Below are 23,571 nucleotides of genomic sequence, written 5' to 3' on the forward strand. Positions count from 1 at the left end.
TCAGACCTGCCTTCAGGAAAATGGGACATTTCCAACACTTGTAAGATATTACCAGTTGTGCATAACTACATTCCATGAATGAAATCAAATGTCAATATCTCTGTATTATAATCCATAGTGGGATTATTGTGTATAGTATTATGATGTGGCCAATAAAATGATCTCAATGTAAAACAGTCTATATTTAATTTAAAAAAATTAATATAATAAATTCTCAATACAGATTAATAATCACATCAGAAATTTCATGTTTGTAAGTTAACTTTTCTGAAATGTAAAGCCGGAGACTAATCGCATACAAAATTTTGTAATAAAAATTTTAGTAATTAAGGATATAGGGGACCTTAAAACATAAATAAATAATCTAAAAGGTTATACCAGGTGTACAAAAAAAGAATATCAAGCTTTTAATTTGTTATATCTCTTCAATAAGGTGTACGGTGTTGATTTAAGGCTAAAATTAAATAGTAAAAAGGGCAGTTTTAGTAGTGCATATGGCCTTAGATGATTACTATATATCCGCTATACTATATACTGCTATATACTTACTAAATATTCCTATATATCTGCTTGACAGCACTGCTAAAGTAAGCATAACAAGAGCTGATTATTTGGATAAGCTGCAAACATTGCAGGATTAACCTGTAAGTACCCAATGAGAGAGAGCTTGTTTCTGATGTCCTATAAGATCACCTGATCTGACCCCATGTGATTTTTTTTCTTTTGGGATTTTATAAAGGATCTTGTGAATGTGCCTTCATTACCTAATAATCTACTCGATTTGAGGCACAGGGTTGAAGCAACTGACAATTCCATTACTCCAGAATGCTGGTTAACGTATGGGATAAACTCTTCAATCGGTTGGATATGTGCAATGTAATGAAAGATGCTCGCATTTGATGTACGAAAAAACTATAAGATTTAGTGTTTCATTTCATTTGTGATTCATGTCTGTAAATCAAAGTTAAGAAAAGAAATATTAAATAGCTTTAAAGCTATAAAGCTTTTGTACACCTATATTTAGACTAGTAATCACATTTTTTCTCAATTGCATACTCAAAGAATTAAGAAAGTAAAAATCATTATTAATGTAAATATGATGAGGAAAAGAGTAAAAAATAAAATGATTACATATACCTTACGTGTTTTCAGTTTTCATTGATATGGTAAAATCCTGTTAATCCATCAACTTTTTAGTGAACTTTTAAACATGATTTTTTTCATCACTAGAAATTATTTATTGTATAAACTCTATTTATTTTAACAAATAATAAGCTAATAATTACTACTAGAAATCATTCTATGTTTATATAAAAACCTAATACAGTTATCAAATTGCTCTAAAGTGTAATTATTCCAAAAATACCAGATAATTATATCGGTCATAAGAACCTATACATCAGATTAAATGAAGTTTTATAACACAAGCTTACTTTTAACCGCTACAAATTAATAATTGATTTTACATCTGGCTTTCTTATTTGTTTTTTCATAAATAAAGGGCCACACAACTGTCGTTAGTAATGTAAATGTAAACTAATCTAGGTAACAATTATTTAATTCATAACTGTATTGGATTATGAAGAAACACTGAGAGTTTTTAATTTAGTTCCAACCTTGAATGTGCCTTGAATGGTATGCCAATTAACCATCCTACTTCCCATCTCTGCCAAAACACTGGCACTAGTGTAATATGATACACACCATTTAAATACATGTTAACAGTGCAATAACAATATCTGTATACTTTTGTTCAGGTGCTCCTATGAATAAGATCATAATTAACCTTTTAATAATTTAAAAAAACTACCAGGTGAACATTAAGAAATCTCTTAGTTAACCTTCTACAAAAGAAGAGAATATAAAGTCTCAAAAAACAATTGTGCATAAATAACCCAAAAATCTCTATCACTCATCATAGCTTGGAGCTTAATATGTACTTAAAACAACAATCTAAACCATGCCACATAGATAATTGAAATTACATGCCTAAAAAATTCAGTTTTAACATTAGATGAAGACAGGTAAATTATCCCAAATGAGTTGAATTTGCTCAATACATGCTGAATAGAACTGATGGTAATGAAAGATTCCTTAAGATCATTTTGTTTATTGATGTTTACATTTACTGGCAACTAACTGATCAATTGTTGCTACTATAAAATCAGGAAGTCTCAACAACCAAGATAATTTTTCAATTTGTTAATGGCTCTTCTAAAATACGAGAGTTTTTTTTTCAAGGTCCGATCTGTTGCGAAATAAAAACCAATGCAAAAATCGGATGAACCTTTGCGCATGTGTTGCGCACAGTCTCTAGTATGGACTTCAATCACGCCGCGTCACTTCGTTTAGTTCTGAGCACGCAGCTAGTACGTAAACATGTCTACAACAATTGCATCTTCCGCCAAGTTGAAGTGCGTGCGGTAATTCAATTTCTTCAGGCTGAGGGGCGCAATGCAGCTGAAATTCATCCACAAATAAGTAATGTGCAAGGTGAAACTTCAATGAGTGACAGCAAAATGCGACAATGGTGCAGGAACTTTAAAGCAGGACGTGCAGATGTTCATGATGCAGATGGTCAGGGAAGGAAGTGATTGTCAAACGATCATCTCGTTGAGCGAGTGGATGAGGCAATTCATCGGTTCACAATTTCTGTATTGAGTGATTCGTTTCCTGAAATTTCTAGGTCAGCTCTCTACACTATTGTGAGTGAGAGACTTCAGTACAGCAAACTGTGTGCGAAATGGGCTCCCAAGATGCTGTCCGACCATCACAAAACAATGAGAATGGACGCCTCCCTAACGTTTCTCCAGCGCTATCACAATGAAGGAGAAGATTTTTTGAACAAAATTGTCACAGGGGATGAGACACGGGTCCATTTCAAAACTGAAGAAACAAAAGAACAATCTGAACAGTGGATGCATTCTCATTCTCCCAGTAAACCAAAGAAGTTCAAGCGAACCTTCTCCAACAGAAAGTGTATGGCTACTTTGTTCTGGGACCGGAATGGAGTTCTCTTGGTGGAATTCATGGTACGTGGCACGACCATCACTGCAGCCTCATACTGCGTGACTCTTCAACGTCTACAAAGGGCAATTCAGAATAAGCGGAGAGGAATGTTGTAATCAGGCATTGTCTTTCTCCATGACAATGCTCGGCCGCACAATGCAGCTGTAACAAAGAAGCTTCTGCAGTGTTTTCGTTGGGAAGTGTTTGATCACTCACCATACAGCCTGGACTTGGCTCCATCCGATTTTCACCTCTTTGCTCACATGAAACGCTGGCTAGGAGGACAACATTTTGGCACAGACTTCGAGCTGCAGACCTGCATAGAAAGATGACTGAAAACACAGGCGGCTCCATTTTATGACAAGGGTATTGGAAAGTTGGTACCACGCTATGACAAATGTCTAAATCAGAGTGGCGACTATGTAGAGAAATAGCGTAACTATGTAAGTACTTGTAACAAATAAAAAATTTTTTATTTTCACTGTGGTTTTAATTTCGTGACCGATCGGACCTTGAAAAAAAAAATAACCCTCATATATAAATGTGAAAAAATAACACACTTCCTGAATTGGTGGGTCAATTTATTTTCATTAAAAAAAAAAAAATAATGATAATGAACAGTTGCTGGAATGCTTTACTTTTCTTTAAAGTATTATAAACACTAAAAAATAGTGATAAAGGAACAAAGGGATATTGATCATATTTTAGCAATACTCATCACATTATACAGTATGTTAAAAACTAACTAACTATACACCTGTTATGCACTAGTACGTCTAACAATTGTAAAACACTGACTTCAGTAATTGTAGGAAATGATCTCTATCAACATCCAGACAAACCTGGACGCATTTCTCCTTGTTCTTGAAAACTCTCACACGTTGTTCATATGGGATGTTCTTGGCGAGATCAAGAATAGCAGTTTATATAGAAGCAGTTTAATAGTTTATATATTGCAGTTTAATAGAAGGTTGTGGGAGAAGAGGTTTCCTCAATAAAAATTAATTTTTGCACAAAATTTAAAAAGTAAATATCTGGTAAGCTTACGTCTGAAGAAAAAGGTGGCCACAAGCCTTTGAAATGATTCGTACTCTGAAAACTTGCAGCAACTTCATGGTCTGCCTGGCTGTATGTGCAGTTACACTTGTCTTGTTGAATCCAAGCATTAATTATTTCGTCCTCGGTTAACTCTCCAATAAACTGGTGATGAATGATTTCACAATAATAAGCTGAATTGATTGTTTCTTTGAAAAATAGTGGGCTGACTATTCTTTTCCTGGGTATTGCAATCCACACCCCAATCTTCTGGTCATGTAGAGGAATTTTATGTATGCCATGTGAGTTGTTGATAGATCATAAATGAGAGTACATACCTCAATAAATGGAACCATTCCTAATCGTTATAAAAAACATAGTCCAAAATATTATCAGAATGCTAAAAACTGCTGAAACCATTCATGGTAATGAATCACTTTCTAGTCTATAGCCAATAACTTCTGAGCCATTTTTCATTTTCTATGGGATGAGACAGCTTCTAATGAAATGCCTTCTGTGCAGCTATAACACCAATGTTTTTCTGTTGGATCACCTTTCAAGTGGGCTTGTTGGATATCTTGCAGTTTTTCTTCATCAAGAAATGATGATACCTTTCGCTCATAGTCTTTACTGATCCTTTCTCCCTAAATTTTTTGATTAGCACATAAATTAGGTACCAGTGTAACTGGATATCTAATAGAAAACTAGTTTTTCACCAAGTGTGCATACTCACTATGGTTATGGAAGATGTATTCAATAAGAAATATTTGCTTCCCTGAGTTATCACCATTCTGAGTGTAAACTGAAAGACAGTCTCAATCATTCAAAGGCGACAAATATAGATTGAACAACAAACAACTAGACTCGCCTTCTCTATTTAGGTGTATAGATGCTTTTCAAGTGCACTTTAGTAGAAATGTTCAAGATGGGCTCAAGTTCCCTAATCATTAGACTGGAAGAACTGCTCAAGTTTCCTGGCCAGCAAAAGAAACCCCAAACTGACACCTATACATTTTTTCTGGGGCTACAATAAGAGATAGAATAAATTTGTGATATATAAAACACTTGAGTGAAAAAATTCCAGATATACCACCAATTGTAATGGCTCACATGAATGATTATCTCACATCAGAGTATCATTTATATCTGCTGAGGAACAAGAGATGCTCACAATGAAATACGAGGTCTGTAAATAAAGTAATGAAACTGATTCAGAAAAACTTTTTATTTACAATCCAACTATACATGGATTCTATCACCTTTGAAATAGTTCCCTTGGGAAGCCATGCAATGCTTCAAATGGTTTTTCCCACTTTTCACAGCAGTGCTGGAACTCAGAAATCGGAATATCCTTCAGATGGTCGATTCCTTTTTTTAAAATGTTTTCTACTGTTCCAAAATGGCGTCCTATGAGGTGTTTCTTTAAAGTCAGGAACAGGAAAAAGTCACAGGGACTCAAGTCAGGTGAATAAGGTGGTTGAGAACTACAGGAATATTTTCATTATCAAAAACTAATTGAGAGTGCAGTGTGACAAGATGCATTGTCATGATGCAGCATCCAGTTGTCTTTGATGGCTGGTCTCATGCAGCAACTCTTTTCCGCAGTCTTTCAAGAATTTTTTGGTTAACATATTGATTTGCAGTCTGTTCTGTAGGCAAAAACTCTTACGGAAAATGCAATTATTATCGAAGAAACATATTAGCATGGTTTTGATTTTTCATTTGCTCATTTTTGCTTTTCTGGGACATCATGAGTTTGAAGTGTGCCACTTCTTGCACTGGTGTTTTGTTTCTGGTTCTTACTCAAATATCCAAGATTCATCACCAGTAATAACATTTTCTAGAAACAGGATCAGTTTCAATTCGTCCTAGAAGATCATGGTACACTTCCACCCTATTGTTTTCTGTTCAACAGTGAGGTTTTTTGGGACTAATTTTGCACATACTTTTTTCATGTCCAATTCATTTGTCCAAATTTGATGGACTGTAGTATTGTTCAAATTCAATTGTTTTGCAAAAATTTTGACAGTTAATCGCCAGTTGTACTGTATCAAGTCTCTGATTCATTCAACATTGTTGTCACTTTCTGATGTTAACGGTCTCCAGAGCGTAGATCATCTGCAACTGATTCCCGGCCATCTGAAAATGATTTAAACCAACTAAAAACTTGGGTTCATGACAGAGCGTTATCTCCATATGCTCCTTTCAATTTTAAAATGTTTCAGTAGCATTTTCACTGAGTTTAACACAAAACTTGACCGCACAACATTGCTCATAATTAGTATCACTCGTTTTTGTAACGCACAATAAAAACTAATTTCACAAAAAGTTTGTTTATGTCTCACGTGGCAACAAATAGACTAAAAATATTAATACCTAATATAAATCGTCTAATATGTTTACTAGTAACTTTACAGTGTTGGCACTTTGGCGGCCAAAAAAAGGTAGTCTTATTGCTTTATGTTCAGACTTCATATACTTAAATATGCAATTAATCTGCAAATTTTCAGTACATTTTGATAATTAAATATTTATAATTTTAAATGCATGAAGTGTGTTTTCATATTTAATTTCTTTTTCAGGTAAAATATTGCAGTAGTTTATGGGGTTAAAAAACCCTGTTTTTTATCTTTGATGTTTAATAACTTTGTTAAATGGGTAATAAACACATACATTTTTTTAACTTGTACAGAATTTAATTCTGAATAATATGCTGCAAGATAAGTTGAATAAAAAGAAATGTTAGAAAAATATGAATTTTATTTAGAAACAGTACAATAGACCAAAGTGCTTTATACGTACCAGATAAAAATGTTCAAAAATGAGCTCATCATTTTCAACACATTTCTTGGCACGCTTCAGTACAGTTTTTGTTGCTCTTTTTATTTCTTCAGGGCTGTACTTAAGTTGCTCAGCTGCATCCATAAGGTGAACCATAAGGTGAATAAGCTGCATCCATAAGGTGAATTATGAGAATATATTTTTTTCATTTTGTATATAATATTTTTCATCTCTCCCATGACGCAAAACTCTAACGATGTTAGATCAGGTCATCTACGTGGCCAGAATGTGGACCTCCATGACCGATCTGTTTCTTAGGGAAATGATGATTTAAGTGAGTAGAAAGAGCACAAGAGAAGTAGGTAGGCATGCCATCATGCAGGAAGTATACTTTATGTGTCAGCGCTAAAGGAACATCTTCAAGTAGCTGCAGCAATTCTTCTTGAAGAAAGTGGAAGTAGACCTATTATTTAAGCGACCAAGTAATATGAATGGTCCAAACAGCTGATTGGAAAGAAGATCGCACCATATACTGACGTTAAATCGATGTTGAAAATTGCCTTTCACCATTTCATGAGGATTTACTCCTGCATATGTGTACTCATTGCATAAGTTGTTAACACCATCTTAAGTGAAATTTGCCTTGTCGGCAAACAGAGCTTCCTTGTAGAGTTGTAGATTAGTATTCCACCAATTGCAGAAATCCAAGTGATGTGGACCACCTCCTGGGTGTAGATGTTGAACTAGCTGATTATGATAAGAATAAAACTTATATTGTTTATGGGCCCTCAAAACCATTGAATGCCAAACTCCGATCTGCTTAGAAAGATGTCATGTACTGTTGCCTGGACTGCATTGAACAATATCGATAATAATTTCATCAATAACAGCATCATGTTGGACAGATCGTTTGTAGCTGGTACGAATACTAGGTAGTGAACCTGTTTCCTGAAGATTGGAAAAAAGATCTGGAATCCTGCAATTCGGAAAATATATTTCATATTCTAGTGCAGCAATTGTAGCAATATCATTACAGATACCCAAAATGAATATCATATCAGCATATTCCTCAGTTGTAAATAAGTATAACATTACTTCAATGGCAAACCAACCATACTCAAAGTAAAATTCTCAAAAAATCTTTGTTAAGAATAGCACAGTTCATAGTACCCAATAAAGCTTAATGTACTTCATAGAATGATTTAAACACTAGTATATAGTATTGTGTTGTTATTTTATTGCCAATTTTGAAATAATACAAATTTTCCATAATACAATACATACTCAGATGTTAATTTAAGACTTATTCTGATACTTCACAGATAAACAATAATTTTCCCTAATAAACAACAGTGACACACTTTTGTGATTCAATCGTCAATGGAAGGTAATGATTATCCAGACATTTCATTGTCTACCATTAATTCTAATTAAATTATTCATAAAAGTTATGTGAGGTTTATGTAGAATGATTAGAGATGAAAAAGATGCTTCTGATGGTTTATAAAAACTTACATTTTGTATGTAAACACAGTAACCAATGGTTTTACAGAGAATGCCTTTAATTTGATACAACTGCAATTGTGGACAACAATATTAATTATCATGTCACATAACTAGTCTTGGATGATGGCTGCTATAACAGAAGAAAGCTTTTTGAATGATTGAATTAAAAAAGCCAAACTCCATTTCTGTCGTGCAACGATGTTTCAGAACAAAGTACAGTAAATGACCACCAATGAGGCAGTCCATCTAAGATGGAAAATGCATTAGAAAACAGTTTTGTCTAAAAAATAAAGCTCTGAAAGAGTTTTTTGTCTGAAGAACAAGTTAAGAGTTCTTCAGACATAATCCAGGTAAATTAACTAGACCAACCACTGGGTTGGTCTAGTGGTGAACGCGTCTTCCCAAATCAGCTGATTTGGAAGTCAAGAGTTCCAGTGTTCAAGTCCCAGTAAAGCCAGCTATTTTTACACGGACTTGAATACTAGATCGTGGATACCGGTGTTCTTTGGTGGTTGGGTTTCAATTAACCACACATCTCAGGAATGGTCGAACTGAGAATGTACAAGACTACACTTCATTTACACTCATATATATCATCCTCATTCATCCTCTGAAACATTATCTAAACGGTAGTTACCGGAGGCTAAACAGGAAAAAGAAAGTAAAAGGTAAATTAACTAAATCAGCAAGTATAATTACAAATTCCACAACTAATATAGTGGAAAACTTTGCAGAAATGGTTGAAAATGACACCTTATAAATCACAATTGGTATAAAATTTAAGTAATGCTAATAAAGAATTACATAAAGGTTTCTACGTGAATATACAGGATGTTGAAGAAGATGATTCTTTCATTGCTTAAATTTTGGGGAAAAGTGTTAGTTTCACATTATGTCGTAAGCACGACATACTAATATGAGGAACACAATTTTCCTAATGGTAAATGTGTTTTGTCTATTTCCCATGAAAAGGTAAATGGACATTCCTTTTTTCACAAACACACAATAACTGGAGTAATTTATCTTGATATATTAAGTGTATGGCTAGTGTCTCAAATTGAGGATTATACAGAAAACTTCATTCTTGTACAAGACAGAGCGCTCTGCCTCGCTGGGACATAGAAGCTGTAAATTATCTGGATTTCCAAGACATTAGAGTAGCCTTGCAAATGACATAACATGTCATTTATATAATAGCCACTAAGAATTTCAGACTTAACATTTTGTGATAATTATTTGTGGAGTTTTATAAAATAAAGTTTTTGTCCCATCCTATCCAGTTGATGCAGATAATTTAAAACAACATTTCATAAAGATTGCTAATGTTAAGCAGGATTTCTCATGTTTGGGATAAATTGAACTAAATAAGCTTGATATCAAAATTGACTCAAGGTGCACAAATTGAACACTTATAGATAGAAACTTAAAAAATTTCCTGTTAACCTTGTAAGTAACAATTAATAATTTCTATAATCAAAAAATACATTTTTTATAAAACATCAAAAGTGTCCTTTTCAACTGTAATTATCCCATACATTTGTTCCTATAACCTTGTTAAAAATTAGTCTCAGTAAACATTTTCCACAATTTTTAATAAGAAATTAATATATACATATTGTTCTTCAAAACTCTTAACTTTTTTTTTCAAGTAATCATCAGAAACTTAGAAATTCTAAATCCTTGCAGAACACAAACTGAAATGATAGGTCACTGAGGTAATATGTGAACAAGTTGAAAAAGAACCATACTACATAGCACTTTCACATTCGTAATAGCACAATATACTATCACATATAAATGCTTTTTTCAAATTTAGTTTCCTGGTAGGCAAGACTTATAATAAACCTGTTTATAATAAAGAAAATTTAATGAAGTTTAGTAGATTAACAGGAAATTTAAGATAAATATAATAATAAATACGAGAATGGGAAAATGGAAGCATATACAATAAAAAATTGAGATAAAAGAAAAATAACTGGCTAAACAAAGTATTAAGAAAATGTAAGCAGCAATGGTTTGGTTGATACAGGGATAAGTGAGGAAGGAATTATATACGGAATGAAAAGTAACAAGGAGTTAATTAAGAAATAGCATCAGAAAAAAGAGTGATAAAGGGTGGAAAAATGTAAAATAGTAACACACGACAAATAGTGGAAGGAGAAATCCCAAAAGATTGTTGATTTACCACAGCAGAAATGATCAAGGATGTAAGAATTAACACAAAAATAAACAAATTTATATGTACTAACCAGTTTAATAAAAGCATCCTGTAACTCTTCCAGCTGTTTTTTCAGATCTGTATTTTGAGCTATAGCTCTTGATGCGGCAACCTAAAACAATATTAAAAAAACTTTCAATATTAAAATCAGTTGGATATGTGCAACCTTCCATTGCCAGAATAAACTTTGGTTTACTTTATAAAGTACTGTAATTTAAAACGGTTATTAAATTATTTACTTAAAATATTTATGTTATATAAACATATACTACAATATAGAAAAAAAAATAAATATATATATATATATATATATATATATATATATATATATATTATATTATATTACAATTAATTTAATAACTTCAATATATTTTATTTATGTAACATAATATAAATAAAAACATCCTCAATGTAATTATTAAACAGATGCATATAGTTTTGTAAAACTGTTATACAGATATAATCTGTTGTTTATAACAACAGTTGTTCACATATATGCCGAGCTTCAAATCAGCAAACGCAACACTAGCAGCTCAGGTGTCAGCGGGAATACATTATAAGAACGTGCTGGCACAAGCGCCAGTCCCCACCAACCTAGCTGACTGCACACCTCTCCCATCACAGCAGCACTGTGGCCCTACCACTTGCAAGTGCATATAAAGAAGTAAAGGGCAGAGCAAATTTTCAATGTCCCTGCAAAATAAATTGAATTACTGAAGCAGAAGAGATCACAGCTATCAAGACCACAAGCCCCAATAAGGCCATAGATAGATGGGATCAAGGCTTGAGCATACAGGAACATTCCTCCTGCTCTCATAGTGACCATGGCCACCCTATTTATGTATGTTGATTTTGTATGTAGGGTATTTTGTAGATTGCTGGAAAATGGCAAAGGCGTTTGTCCAATGCAAACGGCAAAGGTCTGTCCAAACACGGGAAAAGTTTACTTTTCCCGGACAGGAATACAGGCCGATCTCTTTACTACCTGTATTGTCAAAATTGTTCAAAAGTAGTTTTCCTTGAACGACTTCGACGATGCTTAGGGCAGGAAGTTCGGCCTGAGCAGTTTGGGTTCAGAGAAGGCTACTTGATGACCCTCCAACTACTTCGAGTGGTGGACAGCCTTGTCGGAGGTTTGAACAGGAAAGCCGTGACTGCGGCCGTTTTCTTGGATGTGGCTAAAGCCTTCGATAAAGTTTGGCATAATGAACTACTATAAAAACTTGCTCACACGACGCTCCCCGGCCATCCCAACCCCGTAAGGAAAGACACCATCCTTGTGAAGTTACCAGTCGCCACACCACTCCCTCCGTTTCAAGTCCTAAGGTGTTTACCGGAGGTCGTCTTTAGACCCTCTAATTACATCTCACAGTCATCAGCCAGGCCTCGATCGGGATGCCATCGATGTAAATGCCTCGGCAGACATTTGCTTCAGTAAAATACAAATCAAATTTTGCCTTCACATAGGCCTTAAACGGATATCTTCACATCCAACCTAGCATGATTCCCTTAAACTAACTAACCGAGAGCGTGGAAGCGCGGTCCCCGCACCAAGTCTAAATTTGACAAACCGTTCGTGACTGCGATTGTCTCAGAAAACGAACGAGTTGTAAGTCAAATCAGTGCTACACTCATACCTATCAAAATAATGTATTACGCAACATAGAAATTCAGACCTACACCCAAATAAGTCGACCAAATTAGGTCACCTAACAAGGGGAGCGTAGCCTCATTCCGGTCCGCGCAGGAGCCGGTGAAAAATCCCGCACTCGTACCCGGTCTCACCATAGAGTCTCGCGCGGCATTACCAAGTCACAATCAGAGACCGCTACCGGCAGAACGAAGCCACGCCCCCGGTCGCACGGGCTACCATACCCCGGCAGCGCGGCCACCCCCGTCAAGTGGGAGCCCCAAATCGAATCACAAACGATACCAATATAACCGTCAATTCGCCTACCTTCAACCAATCTAATGTCTACGCCGGAAACCTAGCCACCCGGGATCCTATTATGATCAAATACCTCGATTAAACTCCCTCTGTAGACCTATACACCGCAAGGGCGCGAAGAAAACCAGCCACTACAGACCACTCCTCGCAGATCATCCAGTTAATACGGAGATCTACAAAGGATTCTCTCAAGTTCCCTAACAGATCGTGAACGTTCGACCTCATGTCGGGGCAGACATAGAGGACGTGGTCCACTGTATCATCAGTCCCACAATCCGGGCATTGACTCGAATCTACCGAACGAAACCTAGCCAAACTCGCTCGAAAGGCACATCTAATCGCAGCTAAATCAGACACTACAGGAAATATACCAAGCGTGTAGCGACCTGTGTGGGATTCGGCCCACCTGACCTGCTTAGACGCAAGGCCCGGTCTTCAATCTCCTGCTTTCGTTCTGACGTCAATTGGTTATTTACCTTGGAAATGTAGAGTTCATTACGCTCATTAGCCAAGATATCTATTTTTTTTTTTTTTTTTTTTTTTTTTTGGGCGAAAAACGGTTGAACGTTATCATCGCCCTGAAAATAAATAAATAGATAAATAAATAAAATTAAAAATAAAAATAAAAATAAAAATAATTTAAGTTTTTTAGATAAAATTAAAACTTAAAACTACTATCACAGAAACAAAATCCGGAATGGGTGTAAAAGGCCCATTCTCGGGTAACAAAAACACTAATATGTAACTTAAAACTATGTTAAAAACTATCACATTAAAAATAAATAAAACTTAAAACTATGTTAAAATCTATCACATTAAAAATAAATAAAACTTACAACTAAAAAAGGAGATAAAACTTAAAACTAATATCACAAAAATCTTACAACTAATATCACAGACGAATTTTAAAAAAAAAAAAAAAAAAAAAAAAAAAAAAAAAAAAAAAAAAAAAAAATCCGATAGGGAGTGTAAAAGGCTCCCTACTCGGATAACAAAAACAATACATAGGACAATACATACAATTACGAAAGAACACATACTTATTAAATTTTTTGCATTAACCCTATACTATGTAAAAATATAAACATCCGGTTTAAAACCTCCTTATCGTCACGCAAGATACCACGGATGTTACCAGGTAATTTAAATTTACGACGCAATGCCGCATAACATATGCAGTCCACGAGTATGTGGCGCACAGTCATGCGGCAGTTGCATCTTGCGCATAGAGGTGGTTGTCCTCTTGTAAACAGGTACTCGTGTGTGACTCTCGTGTGTCCTATCCGCAATCGACAGAGAACTACTTCCTCACGCCGGGGTTTTCTGTATGAGGAGTTCCATGGTAACACAGAATCTTTAATCTGACGGAGTTTATTATCGACAGTAGCTGTCCAATCACCTTGCCACCTTGTTCTTAATAATTGTTTTACATAGTTTATGAAATCAGAAGTAGCAACTCGGGTGGTGAAAGGAGGCTGGTTACATGCTTCTTTGGCAGCGGCATCTGCATGTTCATTACCTGGAATCCCTACGTGGCTAGGGACCCAGCAAAAACTTAATTCTGTGTTGTGATTATTCAACTCAGCGATTGCGTTGTAAATTTCAATGACGATAGGATGTTTGGAATAAAAGTTCTTTAAGGCTTGGAGAGCACTACACGAGTCACTGCAAATAAGAATTTTTCTATATTTAGGGTTAATGATGTTTAGAGCCTTATTTATAGCATATAGTTCAGCGGTAAACACACTCGTAATACTGGGGAGACCAAACATATAAGTTCTCTCATTGACAACAAAAGCACACCCAACCGTATCGTTTTGTTTCGATCCATCAGTGTATACAACCGCGTCTGGTTTCGCCTTGGAGAGAACACACTGAAACATCTGCTGAAAGACGATAGATGGTGTTGATTGTTTATTACATGTAGTCAGGTCAAAATTAAAATTTATGAGGTTTATTCCCCATGGAGGATATGAGCAAGGGTACATAGGAAAGAATGACGGTGTGTCAACATTTATATGTTGCAGCAGACGCCAGGTACGGATACCTACAGGTGCAGTACGTCGTGGATGATCCTCATACTTTCCTAGATTAGGATTTTTAAGGACTGACTCAAGAACCGGGTGATTTGGCTGTCCTCTGAGACGAGCAAAATAAGATAATAAGAGCTGGTCTCGTCTATCCCAAAGTGATGGTTCACCACAGTCTACAAGTAAGCTTGCGACAGGACTTGATCTAAACGCGCCTGTAGCAAGCCGAAGGAAAGCATGATGTACACTATCCAGCATTTTAAGCACGGTTTGACGAGCTGATGAGTAGGCCACACAACCGTAATCTAAACGGGAGCGAACAAAGGAATAGTAAAAATGTATCATACATGATCTATCGGCTCCCCACTTGGTGTTAGTAAGGACTCGCATCATATCTAAAATTTTGGAACATTTTGTTTTCAATTCTTTTAAATGTTTGACCCAAGTAAGACGACTATCAAAAATTAAACCTAAAAACTTAACGTAATTAGAGATAGTAATAGTCTCACCGTTCAGAAAAATTTGCGGAATAGAAGGGTTTCGCAGCCGAGAAAAAACTACACATTTTGTTTTTTCGGATGAAAATGTGAAACCAGTAATCCTGGACCAAGCTTCAAGGTGATATATAGTGTTCTGCAGTAGTCTCTCTGCTGTAGGTGCCGAACGGCTTGCAATGTAGATAGCAAAGTCGTCAGCGAATAGAGAGCATGAGACAGGAGCCTGAACACATTTGGTAATATCATTTATGGCTACAGAAAATAAGGTGGCACTTAATACACTACCTTGGGGCACTCCATTCTCCAAGATGACACTATCTGAGAGCGAATCATCTACACGAACACGAGCCGTTCGGTGATTTATGAATCCCCGGATAAAAGCAAGCATATTGCCCTTGATTCCCCATTTTTGGAGAGTGTTAAGAATACCACGTCGCCAGGCTGTATCATACGCCTTTTTTATATCAAAGAAGATAGAGACGAGGTGTTGCCGATTGAGGAAAGCGTTTTGTATGGCTGTTTCTAGTGACACTAAATGGTCAATGGAAGATCGTCCTTGTCGAAAACCACACTGTTCTGGAGATAGAAAGCCATGTTTCTCCAAGTACCATGTAAGTCTGCGGTTTACCATTCTCTCCATTATTTTACACAACACGCTTGTTAATGAAATAGGGCGATAGCTTGAGGGGTTCGTTTGGTCTTTACCAGGTTTTAGTACTGGTATAATAAATGCTTCTGACCAGCCAGGTGGGAAGACTTGTTCGGAGAATATACCGTTGAAAATATTCAAAAGTTGTTGTAGTGCCGAATTAGGAAGGTGTGAAAGCATGGAAAGGCGAATGTTGTCCGGTCCAGGGGAAGTGTCCCGTGAATTTTTAAGTGCATGTAACAATTCTTTAAATACGAATGGAGTGTTTAATTCACCAACCGAATCACCAATGTTTAACGACAACACCTCCATTTGTATCTTGTACCGTTGAAAATCGTTATTATATGATGAGGTGAGAGACACCGAGCGGAAAGATTTTGCTAGACTATTTGCCACTTCCGAGGATGATGAAAGGAGTTCTCCTTCATCAATAAGACCAAGAATAGATTGTTTCGGTGATCCGAAGATTGCACGAATTTTCTTCCATACAGTAGACGTGGAAGTAGTGCGTGAAATAGTGCTCACGTATTTCGTCCATGAATTCCTCTCAGCGTCCAAGAATACTCGACGGCACACCGCTCTGGCCCTGCGGTATAAATTTAGATGTTCTGTTGTGGGCCTACGATTAAATTTACGTAGTGCCTGCCGTCGATTCCTAATAGCAATTTTGCATTCATCGTTCCACCATGGAACGAAAGGACGTCTAGGATTACCCGATGTTTGTGGGATATATCTGTTGGCATTCTTAAGTATCATGGACGTAAAAGAAGAATATTGGTCGAGGATGTTCGCTCCATCGTCATACTGAGATTGGAATGCTTTACAGTATCCGTTCCAATCTGCCTTTTCAACAATCCATCTCCGTGGCATTCTTTTAATCTCGCAGTCTACACCGAAACTAATAATAATTGGTCTATGATCACTGCCGTGATAGTCATCACAAATCGACCAATTAAAATGAGGGAGTACATTCGGTGAGCATATGGAAAGATCAAGGTTAGATACAGCACCAGTTGATAAGGACATAAATGTGTGTGATCCATTATTCAGTAGGCAAAGGTCAAAATCTTGTCTCAATCTGTTTATCATATTTCCTCGAGTGGAGCAGAAGGTTGAGCCCCAGGAAATATGATGGGCATTGAAGTCTCCTACTATTAACGATGGAGATGGTATTTGTGTAAGGAGATTTGAGACATCTAAAGCACTGAACACAGTGTTCGGTGAGAGATACAGATTGCAGATATGCAATTTGAAGGGAATAGTGACCTTTACTGCAATAGCAGGAATGACAGTGGTTAGTTGAATTCTTGTAGCTGACACCCCATTCTTCATGAAAATCGCTACTCCACCACTCTCCCTACTGTCTACTAGGCAGTCGTATCTCTCGCAGAAGTATCCTCTAAATGTAATTCGGTCATGTTGTAGGAGGTGAGTTTCCTGGAAACACATGATTAGTGGATCATGTGTGTGCGCCAGTACTCTAATATCTTCAATGCGGGACCGAATACCTCTAACATTCCACTGAATAATGTTCATAAGTGTAAAAAGCAAATAAAAAAATAAATTTCGGAAACTATATAAAAATTAGTTGTACGTGATTCGGTTTTTCTTTTTTGAATTTTTTATTTTAAAGAACTCCGATGCCCTAGGGTCGGGTGGTTCTTCAACCATATCCTCCAGTATATAAGGAGATGGTGGAGGAGATTTATTTGAATGGGATGCTGTAGTTGACATCCCAGAAGAGATAGTTACGTGGGTTCCCTTTATGGGGAGCTTATTAGGTGGCTTACTGCCAGCTGTGATAGTCGCTATTCGTGGCGGTACGATTTTGGGAATAGGAACTTTCGTATGTATCATACTGTTTGATTCACTAGCTGCGATGGAGGACTTTTTATTCATTTTTGTCAGCTCTGAGATAGTGGCTGTAAGTGAAGCTACTTGATCAGATAGCATCTGAACAAGTTTTTTAAGCTCATTGCAGGATCCGCACTGCTGATTATTAGCATTTGTAGGAATTTGTTTAGTTGTAGCGGTGGCAAAAGATACGTCTGGTTTAACCAGGTTCCGTGAGTTGTTTATCTTTTTATATTCTCTACGTGCAGCCGGAAAAGATAGTTTTTGCTCCGTACAGATTTTGAGAATTGCCTTTTCTTCTTTAAAAGTTGGGCAATCTCGGGAGCGGGCAGAACGAAGCCACGCCCCCGGTCGCACGGGCTACCATACCCCGGCAGCGCGGCCACCCCCGTCAAGTGGGAGCCCCAAATCGAATCACAAACGATACCAATATAACCGTCAATTCGCCTACCTTCAACCAATCTAATGTCTACGCCGGAAACCTAGCCACCCGGGATCCTATTATGATCAAATACCTCGATTAAACTCCCTCTGTAGACCTATACACCGCAAGGGCGCGAAGAAAACCAGCCACTACAGACCACTCCTCGCAGATCATCCAGTTAATACGGAGATCTACAAAGGATTCTCTCAAGTTCCCTAACAGATCGTGAACGTTCGACCTCATGTCGGGGCAGACATAGAGGACGTGGTCCACTGTATCATCAGTCCCACAATCCGGGCATTGACTCGAATCTACCGAACGAAACCTAGCCAAACTCGCTCGAAAGGCACATCTAATCGCAGCTAAATCAGACACTACAGGAAATATACCAAGCGTGTAGCGACCTGTGTGGGATTCGGCCCACCTGACCTGCTTAGACGCAAGGCCCGGTCTTCAATCTCCTGCTTTCGTTCTGACGTCAATTGGTTATTTACCTTGGAAATGTAGAGTTCATTACGCTCATTAGCCAAGATATCTATTGGTTTGACTCCGGCTATAACACAGACTACCTCCTGCGAGTCTGTTCTATAACCGCCTATAACAGACAGCAAAAGAAGTCTTTGGGCCCACAGCAAAATGTCCGTGTAACACTTAAAAGCCAAGCGGTGAGCCCAGATAGGTGCAGCATATAAAATAATAACTCTCACTGACACATTTGTAGAGGATACGCATGGTACGGTAATTCAACCCCCAATCTGGATGAATAAGTATGGATTGCATAAAAAGCATTAGCGACCATTTTTGCTACATATTGTAGATGTTCTTTGAACCGAAAATTCTCATCAAGGATAACACCCAGGTACTTTTGAGCCGTAACATACCGAATGGGGAGACCAGCCATCCGAACCCGGATTCGACGGGAAGCAGCCAATCGGCCCTTAACCAACATCATTGTGGTTTTCTCTGGACCGAAAATCATTTTATGTTGGAGCCTCCACAGCCGGAGTCTCCCACAAGCATAAACAGCTTGGAACTCTATTTCATTCGCGAATCTCCTACAATCAGCAGCAGCGCGTAATCAGCATAGGCGATGACAAGACAACCATATGGCAACCTTAAACGCAACATGAAATCGAATTCTATAATCCAAAGAAGGGGACTTAGAACACTGCCCTGAGGGCATCCTTTAGTGAGGGTCTTACGAACCTCCGAGCCGCCATCACGCAGGGAAACAGTCTGATGGCTGAAATAACTTGAGAGCGCTTCTAGTTCATTCCGTGAACACTTATGCTTCTGCATCTGAAACAGGACAGAGCCACCATAAGTAGTTACATGCCCCGGATATGTCCAGAAAAATCCCTAATACATATTTACATGAACCAGAGGAAGCTATAGCCATCACCTTTAGTATGGCATCCTCAGTGCTCTTGCCCGGTCGGAAACCATACTGGTTGTCCATTAGCAAATGATCAGTGGCCAATCTAACATTAATAAGCAAATATAGACTTTCTCAAAAACCTTGCCAATCACGGGCAAAAGCGTTAGTGGACGGTAAGAAGAACTAACAGTAGGATCTTTGTTGCCACCTTTGAACAACACCAAGTCCCCACGCTTCCAACACGCCGTAAAATGGCCGGCGAAGAGCAACCTATTATATATTCTAATTAGAGGATCAAGGACTACTGGAAGCGATCGGACGAGGAGCTCCACTGTGAGATGTCTGGATATGTCCGGGGGCCTTATGCCGTGCCATACTGCAGATCATCTGACGCACTTCCGCCTCAGTAATCTCAGAAGATTGTAAGTCGGTCTCGATAGCCGCAACTTTGCATCTGACACGCCGGTGGTATGAAAGGCCTCGAGCTTTTCTACTTGATGACCCTTCAACTACTTCGACTGGTGGACAGCCTTGTAGGAGGTTTGAACAGGAAATAGGTGACCGCGGCCTTTTTCTTGGATATGGCTACAGCCTTTGATAAAGTTTAACATGAAGACCTACTATATAAACTCGCTCACACGACGGTCCGGGGTCATCATGTAAAGCTACTAAAGTTTTACATATTGGGGAGACAGTTCGTAGTACGCAGAGAATCCATATTATCTACCAGTTTCATAACCACCGAGGTTCCTTTCGGGGCAGTTCTTTCGCCAATTTTGTATACAGTATATACGAACAATATGCCGCTATCGGAAGGCGTCAGCACGGTTTTATACGCCGACGATATGGCATACTACTACGAATCCCGAAACGTGGATGACGCGGTCGAGAAACCTCAACAGCAGCTGGATTTAGTGGAGCCGTGGTTTGATAGGTGGAGAATCAGGATCAACGGGGAAAAGTCCGTGGTCACGCTATTCACATGCAAGCGATGCGTCTGACAGTCCGGCCAGACATCTGGAAATCTCAGTGGAGAAAATCCCATTTCGGACAATAGTTAAGGATCTGTGAGTGGTCCTTGATAAACGGCTTACTTTAGGAGAACATGTGAGATATGTGACCCAAAGGGCAAAGGCCTGAAGGGCTTCCCACACCCAGTGCTTAACCGAGCCAGCCCCATTCCGCTGACGACAAAGTACTCACATATCGGCTCTTCGTCTTGCCAACCTTCTGACATACGCCTACCCGGCATGCGGGGGGGGGGGGACTTTGTTGTGTTCCACGCTCCAGAAAAAGCTGGAGATCGTCCAAAACGTGGCGTTGCAGACGATTTTTGGAGCACCGTGGTTCGTCATCAGAAACGCCACACTTCGCTACGATGCGGGCATAGAAACCGTGTTGGAGGTGGACGTAGCACAGGCGTACAGACTGTTCGGGAGAGTAGGCATGTCCGAGCACAGCCATCTCAGGGACATCTGAAGAGAGGACCCTACACCGCAGAGTGTAAGTAAATAGCCTCACACTGTGTTAGATGAACCACCGTGAAAAGGCAGGACGAGGGCTGAGTAATGAAGCCAGGAGACTCTATATCGGGGGATCCATAAGGAACTCCTAGAACAGATTGCGGCCTTTAAAAGAGATGTTCGCGTGCATTTTTATGTCACGTGTGAGATTGCCATAGTTCGTACATGCTTGGGTATTTTTTCTCTTCTAATACTTGTCAATCAATGGAAGTGATTAATTGTGTTTGTTCCGTTCCACATCGAGCCGTTTAGTGCTGCGATCTAGTGGGTGCTAGCGCTCACTGGAGAGTTCCGCTCGTACTAGCATTCGGCGCTTGAATCTGATCCAAGGCGGTCACGTCATACTCTTAGTCCGTATGGACTCCATTCTTTGTTCGGATGAACGTTAGCTTTAATGTTTTATTTAATTTTTTTATTTTTATATGTTATGTTACAATTCATTTCATTAACTGTCAAGACAGCTACAATTCATTAAACCATTATTCAACAAGCAACAAGGCGTTTTCATTCATCATCTATGAACATACAGTTCAAATCGCTCTAAAATCTACCATCTCTTCATGGTCCTCTGGGCCGGATCTTTAAATACCCCCACAAGAAAAAATCACACATCGAGGGGGCCAATGCAGATCACCGAATCTGGAGATAACGCGATTAGGGAACATTTGTCTAACAGCAGCCATCGACACTCGGGCAATATGGGCCGTAGCTCCATCCTGTTGAAAATAAACATCTGGCAGATTGATTCGTCGTCGTCTCAGCTCAGTTTTCAAGAATTTTTTCACCATATTTACGTAACGATCAACTGTTACGGTTACAGTGTTAACTATTTCCTCAAAAAAGGAGGGCCCCACGATACCAAATTTCCCGACGCCGCACCACACCGTAACTTTGGGGCTGTGTAATGGTAATTCATGTAAAATGCGTGGATTTTCACAGGCCCAGTATCGGAAGTTTTGACGATTCACAACACCATTGAAATGAAAATGAGCCTCGTCGCTCATTATCAAAATCGCATTGGGCTCATCTTCCAAAATTTTGAGCATCGCTTCAGCAAAAGCTGCACCTTGTGGGTAGTTGCCCTTTGTTAACTTGTGCACAACTTACATTTTATAAGGGTGAAAACCTAAATCTCGGTGTAGAATTCGCCGCACTGAACTATTGGATATTCGTAGTGCTGCAGAATGCCTACAAACTGAACGTATTGGACTAGTTAAAACAGCCTGTCTTACACGTTCCACGTTCTCCGGAGTTCGAACTGTGCGACGTGGTCCGGGTGGCTGCCTTTTCATTAGACTACCTCCTCTACGAAGGGCATTAACCCATCGCAAAATGATGTTCCGGCTCGGTATATCTCCATGCCGAGGAACGTTAAACCTTTGACGAAAGAGACGTTGAACTTCCGTAACTGATTCGCCGCTCCGCACAAAACTGTCATACACGAAAACGCGATGCTCTACATTCCAAAGAGGCATGATAGCAACTAAACAATGAACAAACATAAACTGCAAGGTCAAACGAGTGACGCGCCGGCCTTGGCTCCCCTCTCCAACTCCTACCGGATGTGTAATACCAACTTAAAAAACGCCCGTTTCCCGTGGCGGACCCTTTATATGACATTTATTTTTTAACCTTATTTTATAATAACTTTGTTTCATTCACATTTAGTATTATTTTGTGTATGACTACAATAAAAATGGAATTCAAGGATTTAATTAAAAACGAGGTATTATGAAGAACAGTATAGCCAAATTAAAAACATTCATTGAAAACTTTGATCTTAATTCAGGCGATTACGATCTATTTACCATTAAGTCTGATAAACTGTTAGAATACGAAAAACTATTTTTCGATGTTCAATCTGAAATTGAATTGCACAAAGATGCGACTGATAAGGACCTTGAAGTCAGAGACACTTATGATAACCTTTTTGATAAACTTAAGTTAAAATATAAAAAATTAGAAAATCGTTTCAATATTTCAGAGGTAATTGATGCAACTAAAGCGATTAACAAACCTAATCCAATTTATTTAAAGCCTACCCATACAAATTGAGCCCTTTCACGGTTTAGGCTTGGCATATATTCTTGGATCTTTTTAATAAGTTTAATTCATAACCGAGAAGAATTTTCTAATGTCGAAAAATGTTATTACCTTACAAATTTCTTAAGAGGCAATGCTCTTAACGTAATAAAAAATTTATCAGTAACGTCTGAAAATTACGAAACTGGAATATAACTATTTAAAGCTCGTTATGACAACAAAAGAATAATAGCATGCTTTAGAAATCATTAATTTAAAACCATTAAAAAAAAATTCTGAAATTTATCTAAATTCATTGATCAAATTAATTCAAATATTAAGGCATTGAAGAATCTAAATATTGACTATTTAAAATTTATTATAATACAGTTAATTACTCAAAACTTGTATTTAAATACTTTAAGAGACTGGGAAAAAACATTGGAAAATAATAAATTTCCAAAGTTAGAACAACTCATTTCTTTCTTAGAATGTAAGCGCAAATTACTTCAATCCACTGACACGATTCAATGTAATGAAAAGGTGCAGCCGTCTAATATAGGTTTTAGCGGCAAAAAATATGATTATTCAAAACCTAGTTCAAGTGTTTTATGTAAAAATGTGTTTTATGTAAATAATTCTAATAATTTTATGTGCGCATTATGTAAAACTAGCAACTATAAATTGTATCAATGTG

The 23,571-nt window shown here is 37.8% G+C and overlaps 1 protein-coding gene across 2 annotated transcripts in view; it reads right to left on the bottom strand.

The window, feature by feature from the left end:
* Window positions 1–23,571, bottom strand: part of LOC142320440 (Golgi matrix protein 130 kD) — a 112,744-nt gene that overhangs the window by 35,013 nt on the left and 54,160 nt on the right. For both annotated transcript variants that reach the window (XM_075358215.1, XM_075358214.1), the window contains exon 10: window positions 10,581–10,661. In XM_075358215.1, the coding sequence (XP_075214330.1) occupies window positions 10,581–10,661 (81 nt within the window). The remainder of the gene's footprint in view (window positions 1–10,580; window positions 10,662–23,571) is intronic.

Source organism: Lycorma delicatula, chromosome 2, assembly GCF_047948215.1.
Source record: "Lycorma delicatula isolate Av1 chromosome 2, ASM4794821v1, whole genome shotgun sequence".
Taxonomy (NCBI): Eukaryota; Metazoa; Arthropoda; class Insecta; order Hemiptera; family Fulgoridae; genus Lycorma; species Lycorma delicatula.